At 42.7% G+C, this 14,824-nt stretch overlaps 1 protein-coding gene across 1 annotated transcript; it reads left to right on the top strand.

The window, feature by feature from the left end:
* The first annotated feature begins 14,087 nt into the window (after window positions 1-14,087).
* LOC147612576 (uncharacterized) lies at window positions 14,088-14,582 on the top strand. Its single transcript, XM_086783519.1, has one exon. The coding sequence runs from the start codon at window positions 14,088-14,090 to the stop codon at window positions 14,580-14,582; it is 495 nt and encodes a 164-aa protein (XP_086639645.1).
* The last annotated feature ends 242 nt before the right edge of the window (window positions 14,583-14,824 follow it).

Here is a 14,824-nt window from a genome sequence, read left to right on the forward strand (position 1 = left end):
TTAAGTTATAATCTACTTGAACTTATTATAGCAGTAAGTTAATCTGGTTTAATCAGCTTCTCTTGGCCTTATAATAATCAGCAGATGTCAGTAAGTTAACCCAGCTTAATTTATATCAGCTCTCTAAGTGTTCTAAAATTTATTTTAGCCGTGTGTTAATCTACTTTAATAAGCTTCTTGTAGCCTAATCACATGAAAAAAGGTAAGTTAATCTACTCTAATTAATCTGACGATAGTACAGTCAACCTTCTCGTTGGCAATGAACATGGGTCGTACACTTTGATATTATAATGTCATACTCTCGCCTGGGTGTGTGTTCATATTCGCGGTTTGATGTAATCATATCCTTAGTAATGATTTGATACCTAATCTACAATAGGATTTTGTTAATAATGAGGGACTGTTATTCGTGTTTGAGCTTAATCAAGAGTAATTATCATAAATCATCATATGATGATCATGATTGTTGAGGCTGGAAGTGTCAGGACGGAATTCAAAATGCTTAATGAGCTTAATCGTAAATAATTAATCATATGTCGAGAGATTGAGCTTGCAGATCATGAATGATCATATACTGACTGAGATTAAGGATGAGGGGAAGTATAACTGTTTGAGCTTAATCATGACCGACGACATGCTGTTTTCTGAGCTTAATGAAGATGAGGGGCAGTATTCATGTTTGAGCCTAATCATCTAACATGGTGATTTATGGATGTGTTAAGGTTGAGAATGAGGGACTGTGGTGTGAATATTAATGATTGTTCAGAGTGCCAATGGGATGAGAAATATATGATGTAATCAAAGTGTGTGCTTATTGATGAAAGGTATTAATTGCATGCCTTGCTGCAATGCATGGATTAGTGTGTCACAAAAATGAGATAATGTATGCAGTTAATTTATTTACGTGAATGTGATAGTTGTTTGCTGAAGGCAGTACACAAGCTTATTAATTGAGAATATGGTGATTAGTGAGTGGGTGAGATGATCAACGTGAGATTAATTGATAATATGGTGATTAATGAGTGGGTGAACTGAACTACGTATTGAGATTATGGATGTGCAGCATACAGACCGGATCACGATCTTGACAGAGGTAGTCGCCTACATTGAATCTCTGCAAGGAACGTTGAAAGAGTTGGAACAGAAGAAGGTTGATTTGCTCACGATATTGGGCTTGTCGGAAGAGGATTATTATTACACGAGCCTGCAAGCTGAACACATGCAGAGGGGCTTCATGAGTTTATCCGATCGAAGGGCGAAGAGAAAGCCCTACAGTAGTATTGATAAAATCCAATTATTGGATTGCCATGCAGAGGTTACTGTTCGCATTTCTGGAGTTGACGTCTTTGTCAGTCTTAATTATGCTCCTAAGCAGAAAGGTGTTTGGTCTAAGGTCTTGCTTTTGCTCCAACGACACAGCATTGAAGTTGTCAATGCCACATTGGCCGCCACCAGTCGCGATAACAATTTCCATTGCATCCGTGGCAAGGTAATTAGTCATTAACCCTCCCTTAATTATGCCATTGTACTCAGTTACCTTAATCCATGGTTTCGTATAACCTCACTCAAGTGTGCCAAATCTTATTCATGTAGCTAATCCATGGATTGATTGCTGACCCAACCCGTCGATTAATTGTTTACTTCACGTGTGCTTTAGTTTTTCACTTTAATCATGTGCTAATGAATGCAATCAACGTCTAACTCGTTGCTTAAATGCATGGATTAGTGCCTCACTTAACTGTGTTGATGCATGCAAATAGCTTATCCATACGTGACTTCTTAACTTTAATTGCATGGACTAATGTCACGTTTGAATGTGCTAATGTATGAAACTAGCTTAATCCGCAGGTTAATTTCTTAATTCATAAGTTATTCTAATAATTTCCACGATTATCACATCGGTGAAAGCTGTTCACATGCCTTTCGATTGTCAAGCAGGTTGAAAACATCCCCGAGGTTGGATGCGTGGATCTGCAGGAGAAGCTAGAGGAGCTAATTGCCAAGGAATTGAGCAGGAGACCCAGATCATGATATCTAGATTGGTTTAGTAATTGAGCTAATGATATCTAGATTGGTTTATTGATTAACCCAATCGAATGGTGTAATATTATATATGGTATTTGCTATTGTATAGTTACCTTATCTCATGTAGCATCCTTACATTTCATGTCGTCAAAACATGTGATCTTCTGTCAAAAAAATGGAGCTATTACTCTAAGCATGGGTTTCTGTGAGGCGTGGGATTTTTGGGATTTCTATCCGGCCTCACATGGTGCTCTCGAGGTATGCTTGGACACCCCGAATTCTTTGCATCTATATGGGAGTACCTTGAGGTGGAGTAATGTGGCCTATAGCCCGACCTCTCCTACCTTCGTTTAGATACAAGACGGCTCGTGGGTAAGGGATCCCGCGCCTCGGATACCCGTAAGTCATTTTCTCTCATCACTCTTGTGATCCCATTGTAATCTCCTCGCATGTTGGAATTTTATCAATACAAGTTTTGGGTTGGAAGCCCGCATTTGGGTGACACCGTTTTCCATTGCCGTTCGTACGTTTTTGGTCATAACTCCTTCGTACAGAGTCCGATTTCAAAGTTCTAGTACTCAAAATGACCGGCTCATCGTCCTCTTTGAGATAAACTATAGGTCTTGGTGTGCACCATTTAGCAAGTACTCTCTGTTTTCACTTTTGTACTGGATTTTCTAGTCCCGAGCGAGAACTCACGCCCAGCACGCGACCCGAGATCACCACTTGGTGACACTTGGTATCAGAGCAGGAAATGCCGCGTCGCGGTGAGTTTGATCAAGACCACAGAAGGTGGCTACCTGACGCGGAGGAAGCCACGAGAATTGAGGAGGAAGCAAGGTAAGAAAGAGAGGCAGAGCTTGACGCACCGAAGTAACAGCTTGGATTCGGCGTGAAAGGCACAACAGAAGTCTCGAGTCAAGAGCAATAGATACTCGACAACACCAAATGGATGACCCAAGGGATCCAGGGTGACTTGGCAAGATCACCAAGATGACAGACTGAACCGGCTAGAAGGCATATTGGCCTCCTTAGTCGAGCAACTACACAAGAAGGATGGCAGCTGACCTTCGTCGCCAAGACAGATGAGGTCGAGGTGCCCTCCCAACGTCAACACAGAAGATGGAATGACAAGACTCAGAGTCATCACATGAGGAATACGGGAAGTACAAACTGTTATCCCCAGAGAAGTATACTAGGCAAAGAGATTCGTTTGTGGTGGTGACAAGGTGGATCCGTGAGACAGAGGATTATCTCACCATGAACAAAGTGTCTCATGAACACTGGATCCCTGTGGTGTCGCGACTGCTATCAGTGGTTGCATACATGTGGTTTCTGGCAGGTGAGGCAAAAAGGCCATGGACAAGGTGGGATGATTTTACCAAGGACATGGCCGAGTATTTTGTACCACGGAATGAAGTCTTCAGGGTATGTGATGAATGGCGTAACCTCAAACACGCAAATGGAAAACTGCGAGATTATATCAACAAATATAGGCAACTTATGCTGCAAATTATGGATATGCATTCTATAGATAGATTACGCGGGTTCCTGCTCGGATTGTGTGACTGGACCCGTAGAGAGATCGAGAAGCAGGAGCCTGAAAATTATGAGGCGGCACTCACAATGGCGGAACGCCTATCCGACACTAAGAGCAGAAAGTGGCAAAGTAAAAACAATGCAACAGGAACAGGGGGATGGAATGGTGCCAAACCTCAAAACAAGAAATGATAACTCCTCCAATGAAACCCGAGAAGAAAATTCTGGGACAAGTACAAGCGGGGCAAGGTTGAGTGGATCTTGCATACCTATGGGAGTGGATCTTGCATACCCCGAACCTATGGGAGCAACACCCCAATCAACCAATAAAAGGGGATTTTTCAATATTGCAAGAAGGCGTCCTCTTCCTCCCCGACATGCCTGTGCAGAAGTTGCGCGGGCAATCATTATGACAGTGAATGCCCTCGCGTCGACCTGCACAAAGCCGAGTTACCACCGTTCAGGCCCAAGGGCAATAAGATAATTATGAACAGATGGATCGACTGAGGACAGGGATTTTATATTCACGTGATCACAAAATTTTTCTTGTTAATAACATGTGTGAACATGTTATTAACATGTTCACATGTTAACATGTTCACAAAAAAGCCGGTGGCAAGCGACCTGGTAACCGGGAAAAATCCCGCCGGGCTTTTGATATACCCCGGCGGGCCCGCCGGGCTTATGCTTTACCCGGCGGGTCCCGGCGGGGTCGTCACATATCCCGGCGGGGTACATTTTTCTATATATATGGGCCCGGGGGGCCCTTTGGGATTTCATTGCTGACAGCATACACAGGTAATAAAAACTTGTGTGTGTGTGTGTGTGTGTGTGTGTTTGTGTATGTGGGTGTGTTCGTGCGGGCAGCCGCCCACTGTCGCAATGCACGACAAGATGTGGGTGGTCCGCCACACGAGGGATGTGTGTGTGGGTGAGTTCGTGCGGGCAGCCGCCCATTGTCGCAATGCGCGGCAGGATTTGGGTGGCCCGCCACACGACTGGTGTGTGTGTGTAAGGCCATTCTTCGGAATGGTGCTTACCCTGGGGCACTTAGTCGGTAACGCGGCTAGTCTGTGTCCTATGGTAAGTATGGCACGCCGTAGCGGTACTAGTCGGTAACGCGGCAAGCATAGTATCGTTATGGCGATGTCACCTTCCCTTCCCTTCCCTTTGTCAAATGCGGACATATGGTCGGTAACGCGGCCAGTGTATGTTCGTATCCTATTGGTATTCCCATAGAATCGGGCGGCATTTTGTCGTTAACACGGCAAGTTGGTGTCGTCCGCTAGTGCATACAATGTTTTTTGCATATTGCGGCATTTGATCGTTAACGCGGTCGAAAAAGTGTCGTAAATTTGCTTGTGTATTTCGGCATATGATCGTTAACGCGGTCGAATAAATGTCGTAAATTTGTTTGATTTGACTTGTATTGTTTTTATTGTGTTTGATCCATGCGATACTTGGTTGCTAACGCGGCATTAGTATTTCATGGATCAAAGTTTACATCATATTATTGTCTAACCGTTTTATTTTATAATATCGTGATTCGTAACTCGAAAAATATGAATCTCTCTCTTCTTACCCCCCTCTCTCTCATGATACACTTCACAACTCTTTCTCTATCTCTCTCATGATTCACTTCACAACACGATAGATGTGTAGATAATGATTTTTTTTCTCTCTTAAAATATACATACTTCTTAATAATTTCTTTTTTCTCCCTCTATTTACTTAAAAATTAAAACAATACATTATTTTTCTCTTTAGGAACTCCCAAAAACATTAAAAATGTGATTTAATGTTTCTTCTCTCTATCTGTCACAACTCTCTCTTCCTCTCCTCTCTCTCTCTCTCTCTCATGATACACTTCACAATTCTCTCTCTCTCTCTCGCAATGATACACTTCACAACTCTTTCTCTCTCTCTCTCATGATACACTTCACATCTCTCTCTATCACGATAGGTATGTAGATTAGGACTGCTTTAGGATTACAAAACATTATTTTTCTCTCTTTAGGAACTCACAAAACTATAAAAAATATCATTTAATGTTTCCTCTCTCTATCTGTCACACCTCTCTCTCTTCCTCCCCCTCTCTCTCTCTCTCTCATTCGATAATGTATACACTTCGTAAGTAATAATGCGCTTGTTGCGGTTGTCTCACGTTCGATAATGTATTGCATGATGTTGAGTTCAGTAATGTTTGATATATTCTGTTTTTGTTTGTTCATTGATAAGTAATGATACACTTATTGCTGTTTTCTCACGTTTGATGATGTATTGGATGATATTGAGTTCATTCAAATTATTTGATATTCCGTTTTTGTATGAACATTGACGATATTGATATACTTGTTGCTGTTCTCTCACGTCTGCTTGATGTTTATTTCAGTAATGTTTGATATTTTGTTTTTTTATGTTTAGTGTTATTTGCTAGATTTACGAAGACGATCAACATGCTTACTCCCGAAGAGCGCAAAATTGTTCTGCGAGCAATTCGCGTTGAAGCGGTCATCACAGTATCACAATGTACTGATGATGTCGTCAAGAAGATCAATGAGTCTGAGATACTCATGCGAGATCTCATAGACCAAATATGGGAAAATGCACAGCGGCGGCTTCGAAGCGGAGGCAACGCTGAGCTGCTGGATAGACAGAAGATAGCAGATTTCAACCATCAGCACATAACACGAACCATTTTGGGGAGCATGCGAGTAGCGTGCAGTGATCTTCGAGATGCTGCCCCGCCTGAAGCCAACATGCAACGTCTACAGTTATGGGACGTTGTATGGAGCGAGCAGAGGGCCAAGAGCAAGCGCATGAAGGCGTTGGATGCAGAGTCCCTCCCCAAGAGAGTGCGAATTGCCCAGGACGTCGCTGCAACGTCCAGTCAGGCAGATGCAAGTGGTACAGGTGTCATTAATCGTACCATCTACAATTCTATGTGCACACATCTTATTGGAATCCCGCACGAAAATCTTCACGAAGGACGAACAATAGGCTCCGGTGTGTTTGGAACTGTAAAAGAGTATGCAATTAAAGGCATATCATTTTTACCGGAGCACATCACTTTTTGCGGAAAGCACTACAAAGGAGAAGGCAGCGCGAAGTTCGAGAGCTTCCAGGCAGAGCAGGGTATGCAAGTGCTACATCCATCGATTGTCCGATGCATTGCCTTTACAAAAGAGGCTCCTTGGATCACAATTTTCCCGTACTTTAATGGCGGCGCTCTTGGTGATACTCTACTGAAAGTTCCCTTCAGATTCAGTGAGTTCACCAGAGCCATTTTTCGTTTGGATCGAGGATGGAGACAACCACCGCTTGATAATATCCCTTTAGGTCATCTAGAACTTTCAAAAATAAAAGAGGTAGTAATAAACATGCCACATATTATGCATGCCCTGGTGGAAGGTGTAGCGGGAGCGCATATGGCAGGTATTGTACATACCGACCTACATCCTTTTAATGTAGTGTTGGATTATACAAAAGAGCTAAAGCCACGGATAGGTATTATCGATTGGGGATTGCTGCTGAGAGCGCCCAAAAAACGGGTGTCTCTCAATTTTGTTTATGAAGCAGACAAGAACCCCGAGAAGGTGGCACAGGCAGTCTCCCACGCAGACAGAGAGCGAAATAAACGGCCGTGGATAGCCCCAGAGCTTTATGATCCATTTTTGGCAGATGCATACACTCCTGCATCTGATGTTTTTGCCTTGGGATATTTATTACAAACTTTATATGACTTTTGGAAGAAAGTGCAAGAGTTGTGGATGGATAATAGTTCCCATGACAAAGTTACCATGGATACTATTATTCATAGAGTCAAAAATTGGATGTTTCTGCCTAATCGCGATGAGCGAAAATCAATTTTGCAAGTAGTTGAATTTTTTAGGTCACTAAATACTGACCCTACGAGGGTACAACGTCCTCTTGTAGAGCTATCGGTGGCATTCACCCCGACTTTGTAATGATACAGTATCAAGAGATGAAGTTTCAGGAATTTGAGAATTTGATGTGTCCAATGTTTCAAAATTTTGTTTCTCTTCAAAATTTGATGTGTCCAATGTTTCAAAATTTTGTTTCTCTCTTCATTGAGTCTTTGCAATATCTCTCTCCTCTTCTGGTGTTTAAGTTTATGTTTTCTCTTCAAAATTTGATGTGCGAGCATTGTTTGAAGTGTTTTTGGAGTCAAGTGGATATTTCTCATCGAGTCTTTGCAATACATATCTCCTCTCGTTGTGTTTGACTTCAAGATTTTGAGAGCAATGGTCAATTTATCTTACGTTGATCTTTACAGTTTATTAAAATCCTAAAGTCGTTTACGTTCATGCAGATATGGAGCAGGCGCAAGCGAACGAGCATCAAGAGTTAGCCAAGAAGGCATACGAGAGAATGAAGGCCCTTGCACATGGCCTGACAGCCCGCGAAGCTACAAGAACAGCGTGCAGATTATCGAAATGGACAAATCCAACATATGCCCAATGGAAAGACATAAACAAACGGGTAACCACAGAGATGATAAAGGCAATATGGCCATGTCCAGATGGCGAGATAAAGAAGGGAAGATGGAAGATTTCTCGTTGCACTCACGATGATATCAAAACTAATGCCGAGCGCATTTTCTTGGAGGTGTACGGCCGTCCTCTCCATAACGCCGACGCTCCACTGTATTTTGCTAAAATGCTATATGCTCACTTTGTACTGGAAACTCCAGTGGACTTCGCCTCCAGAGAGGCCACTGTCAACACCCACGACATACGTGAAGAGACAGTTACATTCACAAGAGAAGAACTTGCTCTTATGGTGGAGGGCGCCGAACTGGAGTTAAACCAGGTCAAAGAAAGCTTAGGGGCACAGCTAGCAGAGAAGGAGAAAGAAGCTGACCGATTAACTCAAGCGTCAACTCCTCCCCCGGCCAATAGAGGAATTCAAGAGCAGCTAACAAAGATCAGCCAAGACGTGCAGAGCATCTCTTCACGTATTGCTCCTGTGCGCCAAGGAAACCACATCTCTCATTTTTTGATACATCCTGATCTTGTGGGAGTTTCTGCTGAGGCTACAAGTTCCTCCACCCCCCAATGTCCTGTATGTTACAAAGTATTCGATGGGTGGAGCGGCCAGTATATACTACCATGTGGACACTACTACCACTTAATATGTTTAGTGAGACAAATGCAAAATACTTCCACATGTGCATTGTGCAGTGTCCCAATAAATCAAGGTATTTATACAGTGTTCGGCATGGCTAGCGAATATAAACCACCAGGACCTTTAGATGCAACTACTAGTGCAATTCGCAATTTATTTCAAGATGAGAGCTAAGAAAAACAAATTCTACTTTTGTATTGATAATTTCTCCAAATATGATCATTTGTACAAGTACTTTTTATTAAATTAATGAAGTGACTTCTTCCTCTATGTCAGTATCTTGCTCCAAAATTCTTTCACCGTTTACTCTCTCGTCTGCTAAATTAAGCTCATCTAAGTCAATGTCTAAATTGTCTTCTATCTCAAGGGTGGTGCACAACGTACGTCCGACATCAAAGTTCTCGTCTACATCTTCACAATTGTACATCCATCTGGGCATATCTTCTTCATACTCTTCGCTTTCGATGTCTCGCAAGATCTTTTCATTGCAGTACATGTAAACAAGTTTATCTGCTCGATCTGCAAGAAGTCGATTGCGAATAGTACTATGAATATATTTATACATGCTCCAGTTTCTTTCTGAGCCTGAGTTTGAAGAGCACTGACTTAGAACCTTCATCGCAAGGTTGCGCAATAAAGCATAATGCTCACCACCATTCATCATCCACCACTTCCATGCAGGTTGCTCTTTAGCCATTTGTTGAACAAGGGAGTTGGAAAATAAACCCTCTTTCAACCGAAATGAGGTCATCTCCTTTATGCACTGTACACGATCATCATCATTATTATAGAAAGTGTTTACCACTTTATAAAAATCTTGCACCACCTCAACGTTGGACATCAAATCCATATTCCAATATTCAGGATCTAACATGTAAGCAGCACTGTGCAGTGGTGAATGCGCTCCAATCCATCTAGCATGAAAGTACTTCAACAGAACTTTTCTTTGTCTACTAGAGAATGGTACACGCCATTGCTTCTCCACCACTGAATGCTCTAATTTCTCAGGACACTCCAAACTCCGCTGGACAGTCCACCATTGCATCCATGCTTTTCCGAGATTAGGCGCTCTTTGATCAAGGCTTCGTACAGCATACATAACAGGCATCATTACATGGTATGCATCCATCACACTGTTCCACCAACTTCTTCTCGTAAGCGCTGCCTTCAAGACTTTGATTTTCTCTTTCACTTTTTCAAGTTGAGTGCTCTCCCACCAGTCATGAAATGCCATGCATGTAAATGTTTCACAAACTGCATCTTTATTTCTAAGAAGAGACTCAAAAGTGTAAAAGTGAGTGCAAAACCTAGTCTCCGCTGGAAGCTTTAACATAACTGACATGCGAGGTCGAAACATATCCAAAACTCTCTGTCTCTTGAGCATGAATTTCACAAGCTGGCGAGCAGTGTCGACGATTGAGGCAAACCATTTGGTATCATCAGATTTATACCAATCTTTTAATACAAGATTCAAACTATGAGTATTACAGCCTACCGGAAAAATATGTGGATATTGTCGCTGTAGGATTCTGGATGCATTTTTACAATTTTTTGCATTGTCCATGACGACTTGGACTACATTTTTGGCACCCACTTCCTCTATCACAGTGCTAATAACTTGAGCAATGTAAGCCCCAGTTTTGATTGAACCAGCTGAATCCACGGCACGGATGAAAGTCTCACCTCTAGGTGAAATTACCATTACATTAATTAATGGTTTTCTTTGCACATTAGACCATCCATCACTTACTATACTACATCCAGAAAGCTCTATATTGCTAAGAATTATTCTTTGTACACGTTCTTTTACCTGCGCATAACATTTCTCTAATAGATCATTTCGCATAGCATGGTACGTAGGCGGTGAAAACCCTGGTCCAAACTCACCAATTTTCTTCCATGCTCTCTTCCAATGCTCACTGTCCACCATCATCATAGCACTCCCAGAAAAGTAAATCGCTTCAGCAAGGACGAGTTGTGAATCATCGAGTCGACCTTGACGTAGGCTTTCTTGCAATGAAGTTTGACGCATGGGTATATTTCCTACGTCAAAGTTTTGCTTGCAAGAAGATGCACTGGGTAGATTACTTTCTGGCTGCATATTGCCGTTCGGGGTACAAGTAGGCGATGTAGCGGGAGTTTGATGATTAGAAGAACAGTGTTCTTGCTGCCTTGATACATTAACGGGAGGAGTGTCATGTTTTCTTGAATCTTTCTTTTGAATTTCTTTTCTTATGCGTTTGGCCACTATAGGTGCAGAGGGGTGGGTACATGACTTTTTCTTCGGTCCGCCTAAAAAGTGTTCTCTTAGTCGAGGCGCCCCACCTGATTTTACTGCATGGCATAGCTTACACTCCCAATCTATGAATCGATCACCAACGTTAATTGCATATTGCCACTCTATCCCAGGTGCCTTTTTTTTCCTGCTATTTGAAATTTGGACTCTATTGGAGGTACCACTGGATCCAACATTGTCCTCCATCTCAACAAATAGCCTATTCAACCAAGCATATAACAATGAATACACAAATGAAAAAACAACAAATCACTCACGTATAACAAAACATACATCTGCAGACAAAGTACTTCGAAACTATCTTGACAAATACAAAAGATCATCACATAACACAAAACTATTTCAAACTATCTTGCAAGGTCTTACTACAAAACTACTTCGAAACTATCATGCACATTGCACCCCCAATGAAGGATGCCTTTTGTACCCAATTAAGGATACTTTACACAATCAAAGATCTATGCTTGCCCAATACTCTAGTATAGGACAATAGACCTTCTCTAACATTCACAAAAAAAATCAAAGATCTATGCTTGCCCAATACTCTAGTATAGGACAATAGACCCTTGTCTACTCTAAACTATATCAAGTATCAAGAACCAATACAAGCCCCTAAGCAGGACTCTTGGCTCCATCAAACCATTCATAAAGCAGAATGAGGTAGATTACGTACGTGGCTCAAATGCAAAGCTGAATGACTCCAAATTTGTCCCTAAATCTCCGCAAGTATTAGCTACGAACCACACCCTGCCCCCAGTTCAAAGAACTAAGGACGAGTGGCCCAATAGCCTTAGGAGTGCCTACAAGGAAAGACGACAGCCCCTAAAATAAGGACGTTTTTCCCAAGAGGACACTTCTAGCAACTCGAGAGCTCTACAAGTACTTTGAGGAAAGATATCACGCCCCCAAAACAAGGACTATCTTCCCAAAAGTTGTACGACGGGTGTCGGGCAGTGTTTATATACAGAATAATACCTCGCCGGTGTTCTTTTTTTTCCCGGCGGGCCCGCCGGGCTTTTAGCTTTCCCGGCGGGCCCGCCGGGAAAACCTCATACCCCGGCGGGCCCGCCGGGAAAGCTAAAAGCCCGGAGGTGTTACTGGAATAGTGGGTTCCGGCAGGTCATTTCTCAGGTCATGTGAATATACAATGTGATCACAAGTTTTAATATGTTAACAATAGGTTTTGTTAACGTGATCACGAAATTGTGAAGACGTGAATGAAATCCCTGACTGAGGATCACCGAGATTGAGGATACAAAGACCTCGTCTTGACGAGGCAATAGCCCACCAAGGGTAGGTGCCGTGCAGGCAATACGAAAATGCATGGCAGCACAGTTATTGACAGTGCAAAATGTGTATTTCGAGGCTCATGTGAATGGCCTAAAGCAAAACATCATGTTGGATATGGGAGCCACCCATAATTTCATCACCCCAAAATGCGCTAAGAAGCTGGGAGTGAAGGTGTGCGACTCCAGTAAACTCTCAGTGTCGCTTGCACAAGGACAGGATGACAATGTAAAGATGGCATACAATGTGCAGGTGCAGGCACGCGCATGGAAAGCGCGATTGGATTTCATAGTTGTGCCCATGGTTACTTTCAAAGTGATGTTAGGCTCACTTGGGTCGACAAATATCTCATCGCCTTTATAGGAAAAGGTGTAAATAACATGATACTAGATATGCAGGGTATAGGAGTCAGTGTGCCATGCATCCGTCCTCACTCAGGGGATAAAACAGTCAACAAGGACATTGGAAGCAAAATCCAAGACACCCCAATGTATGCAGTAGGGTCGAGTAAGGCTCGAACAGTAACAGATTGCCGTGGAAAGATGCCGGAATGGTGCAGTGCCAAGCACGCAGAGAGGGCAGCTAAGGAGGGCTGCCAAATACATTTATGCGTAATTAAGGTCAAGAATGCACATCAGACGAAGTGCAAAATTGGTGAAGCAGAAATACACGAAGTGTTACATGAGTTCCAAGATGTCTTGCCCAAAACATTGCCAACTGGGTTACCGCCAAAAGGATAAGTGGATCACAAAATCGAACTCTTGCTAGGGCATAGTCCTTCGGCTAAAGCTCCATATAGGATGGATGCTACAAAGCTCAAGGAGCTCAAGGTACAGTTGAACGAACTGGCTGAAAATGGAATGGTTCACTCCAGCAAGTCGCCGTATGGTGCACATGTGCTGTTTGTCACAAAGAAGGACGGGTCAGCTAGGTTATGCACCGATTACAGAGACCTCAATAAAATCACCATCAAGAACCGCTACCCCATACCAGTAATGAAGGAACTCTTAGACCAATAGGCGGGAGCGAAGTACTTCAGTCGGATCGACTTATGATCCGGATATTATAAGATACGAATCGCCGAAGACAACATTGAGAAAACGGCGTTTCGCACAAGGTATGGAAGCTACAAATGGTTGGTGTTGCCGTTTGGGCTAACCAACACCCCGGCCATCTTTTGCACGATGATGAATGATATTTAAAGATTATCTAGATGAGTTTTTGATCATATATATAGATGATCTGCTCATATATAGCGAAGACGTTGAGTGAGCATAAAGAACACTTAACAAAGGTCTTCCAAATGTTACGGCATCACAAACTGTATGCCAAGCCAGAGAAATGTGAATTTGAAGTCACTGAAGTGGAGTTTCTAGGCTTTGTGGTCAATCAAAAAAGGGTACAAGTAGACCCCAAGAAGATCGAGGTAGTGGTGAAATGGAATGCACCCAGAACTGTGCATGAAGTTTGCGAGTTCGTAGGTTTCACACAATTCTGTCGAAAGTTTATCAAAGATTTTAGCAAAATCGCCACCCCACTCATTGATATAACTAAAGGCATCAAGCCTTTTAAGTGGACAGATATAGAAAAGAGCGCTTTCGAAAAGATGAAAGTCGCAATGTGCAGTACCCCGATGCTTAAGCTCCCAGAGTTCAACAAGGAGTTTGAGATCCACACGAATGCATCGGATGGGGCCCTTAGAGGAGTTTTATTACAAGACGGGCACCCTGTCACATATGAGTCTCACAAGTTCAGCGATGTAAAATGCCAATAGACCACACATGAAAAGGAAATGCAAGCAGTGGTTCATTGCCTTAGGAAGTGGCGTCATTATGTGCAAGACAAGCACACGAAAGTTCTTACAGATAACATATCTCTCAAGTACTTTCAGACGCAACCCAAGTTGTCACCAAAACAAGGCAGATGGCAGGATTTCATCGCAAAATTTGACATAGATATTATTCACAAGATGGGGAAACATAACTTGATGCCAGATGCTCTAAGCCGTAAGCTACAGTTGAATGCAGTGAGTGTTGCAAATGGGGCGCTGTTTGACAAGATCAGAGATGCTCAGAAGTTAGATGCAGCAGTCATTCGCATGGCCACAGAGTTGCACAGTGGTACTTCAACCGTGGGTTTATTTGAATTCAAAGATGGAATATTCTACGTCCACCAAAAGGTGTATGTGTCCAATGACCCGGACCTCAAAGCCATGCTACTTTGGGAAACCCATGACTGTAAGCTGGTCGGGCATGGTGGGCAGAAGTGCTCGCTCGAGCAACTTTGACGTCATTTCTTCTAGCCACGCATGATTGAGGATGTCATCGAATATGTTCGTACATGCCCAACTTATCAACTCGTGAAGGCACAGCGAGTCAAACCGACTGGTTTATTGCAAACCATGCCCATCCCGTCAAGGCCGTGGGACATTGTCAGTATGGACTTTATTGTGGATCTCTAGGAGTCCCATGGATACAACACCATATTTGTGGTAGAGGATATTTTAGTCAAGTGTTCAAATACCATGGA

The sequence above is a fragment of the Cibotium barometz genome, chromosome 45 (assembly GCF_041138505.1).
Source record: "Cibotium barometz isolate CiBa-2024 chromosome 45, ASM4113850v1, whole genome shotgun sequence".
NCBI classification, from domain to species: Eukaryota; Viridiplantae; Streptophyta; class Polypodiopsida; order Cyatheales; family Cibotiaceae; genus Cibotium; species Cibotium barometz.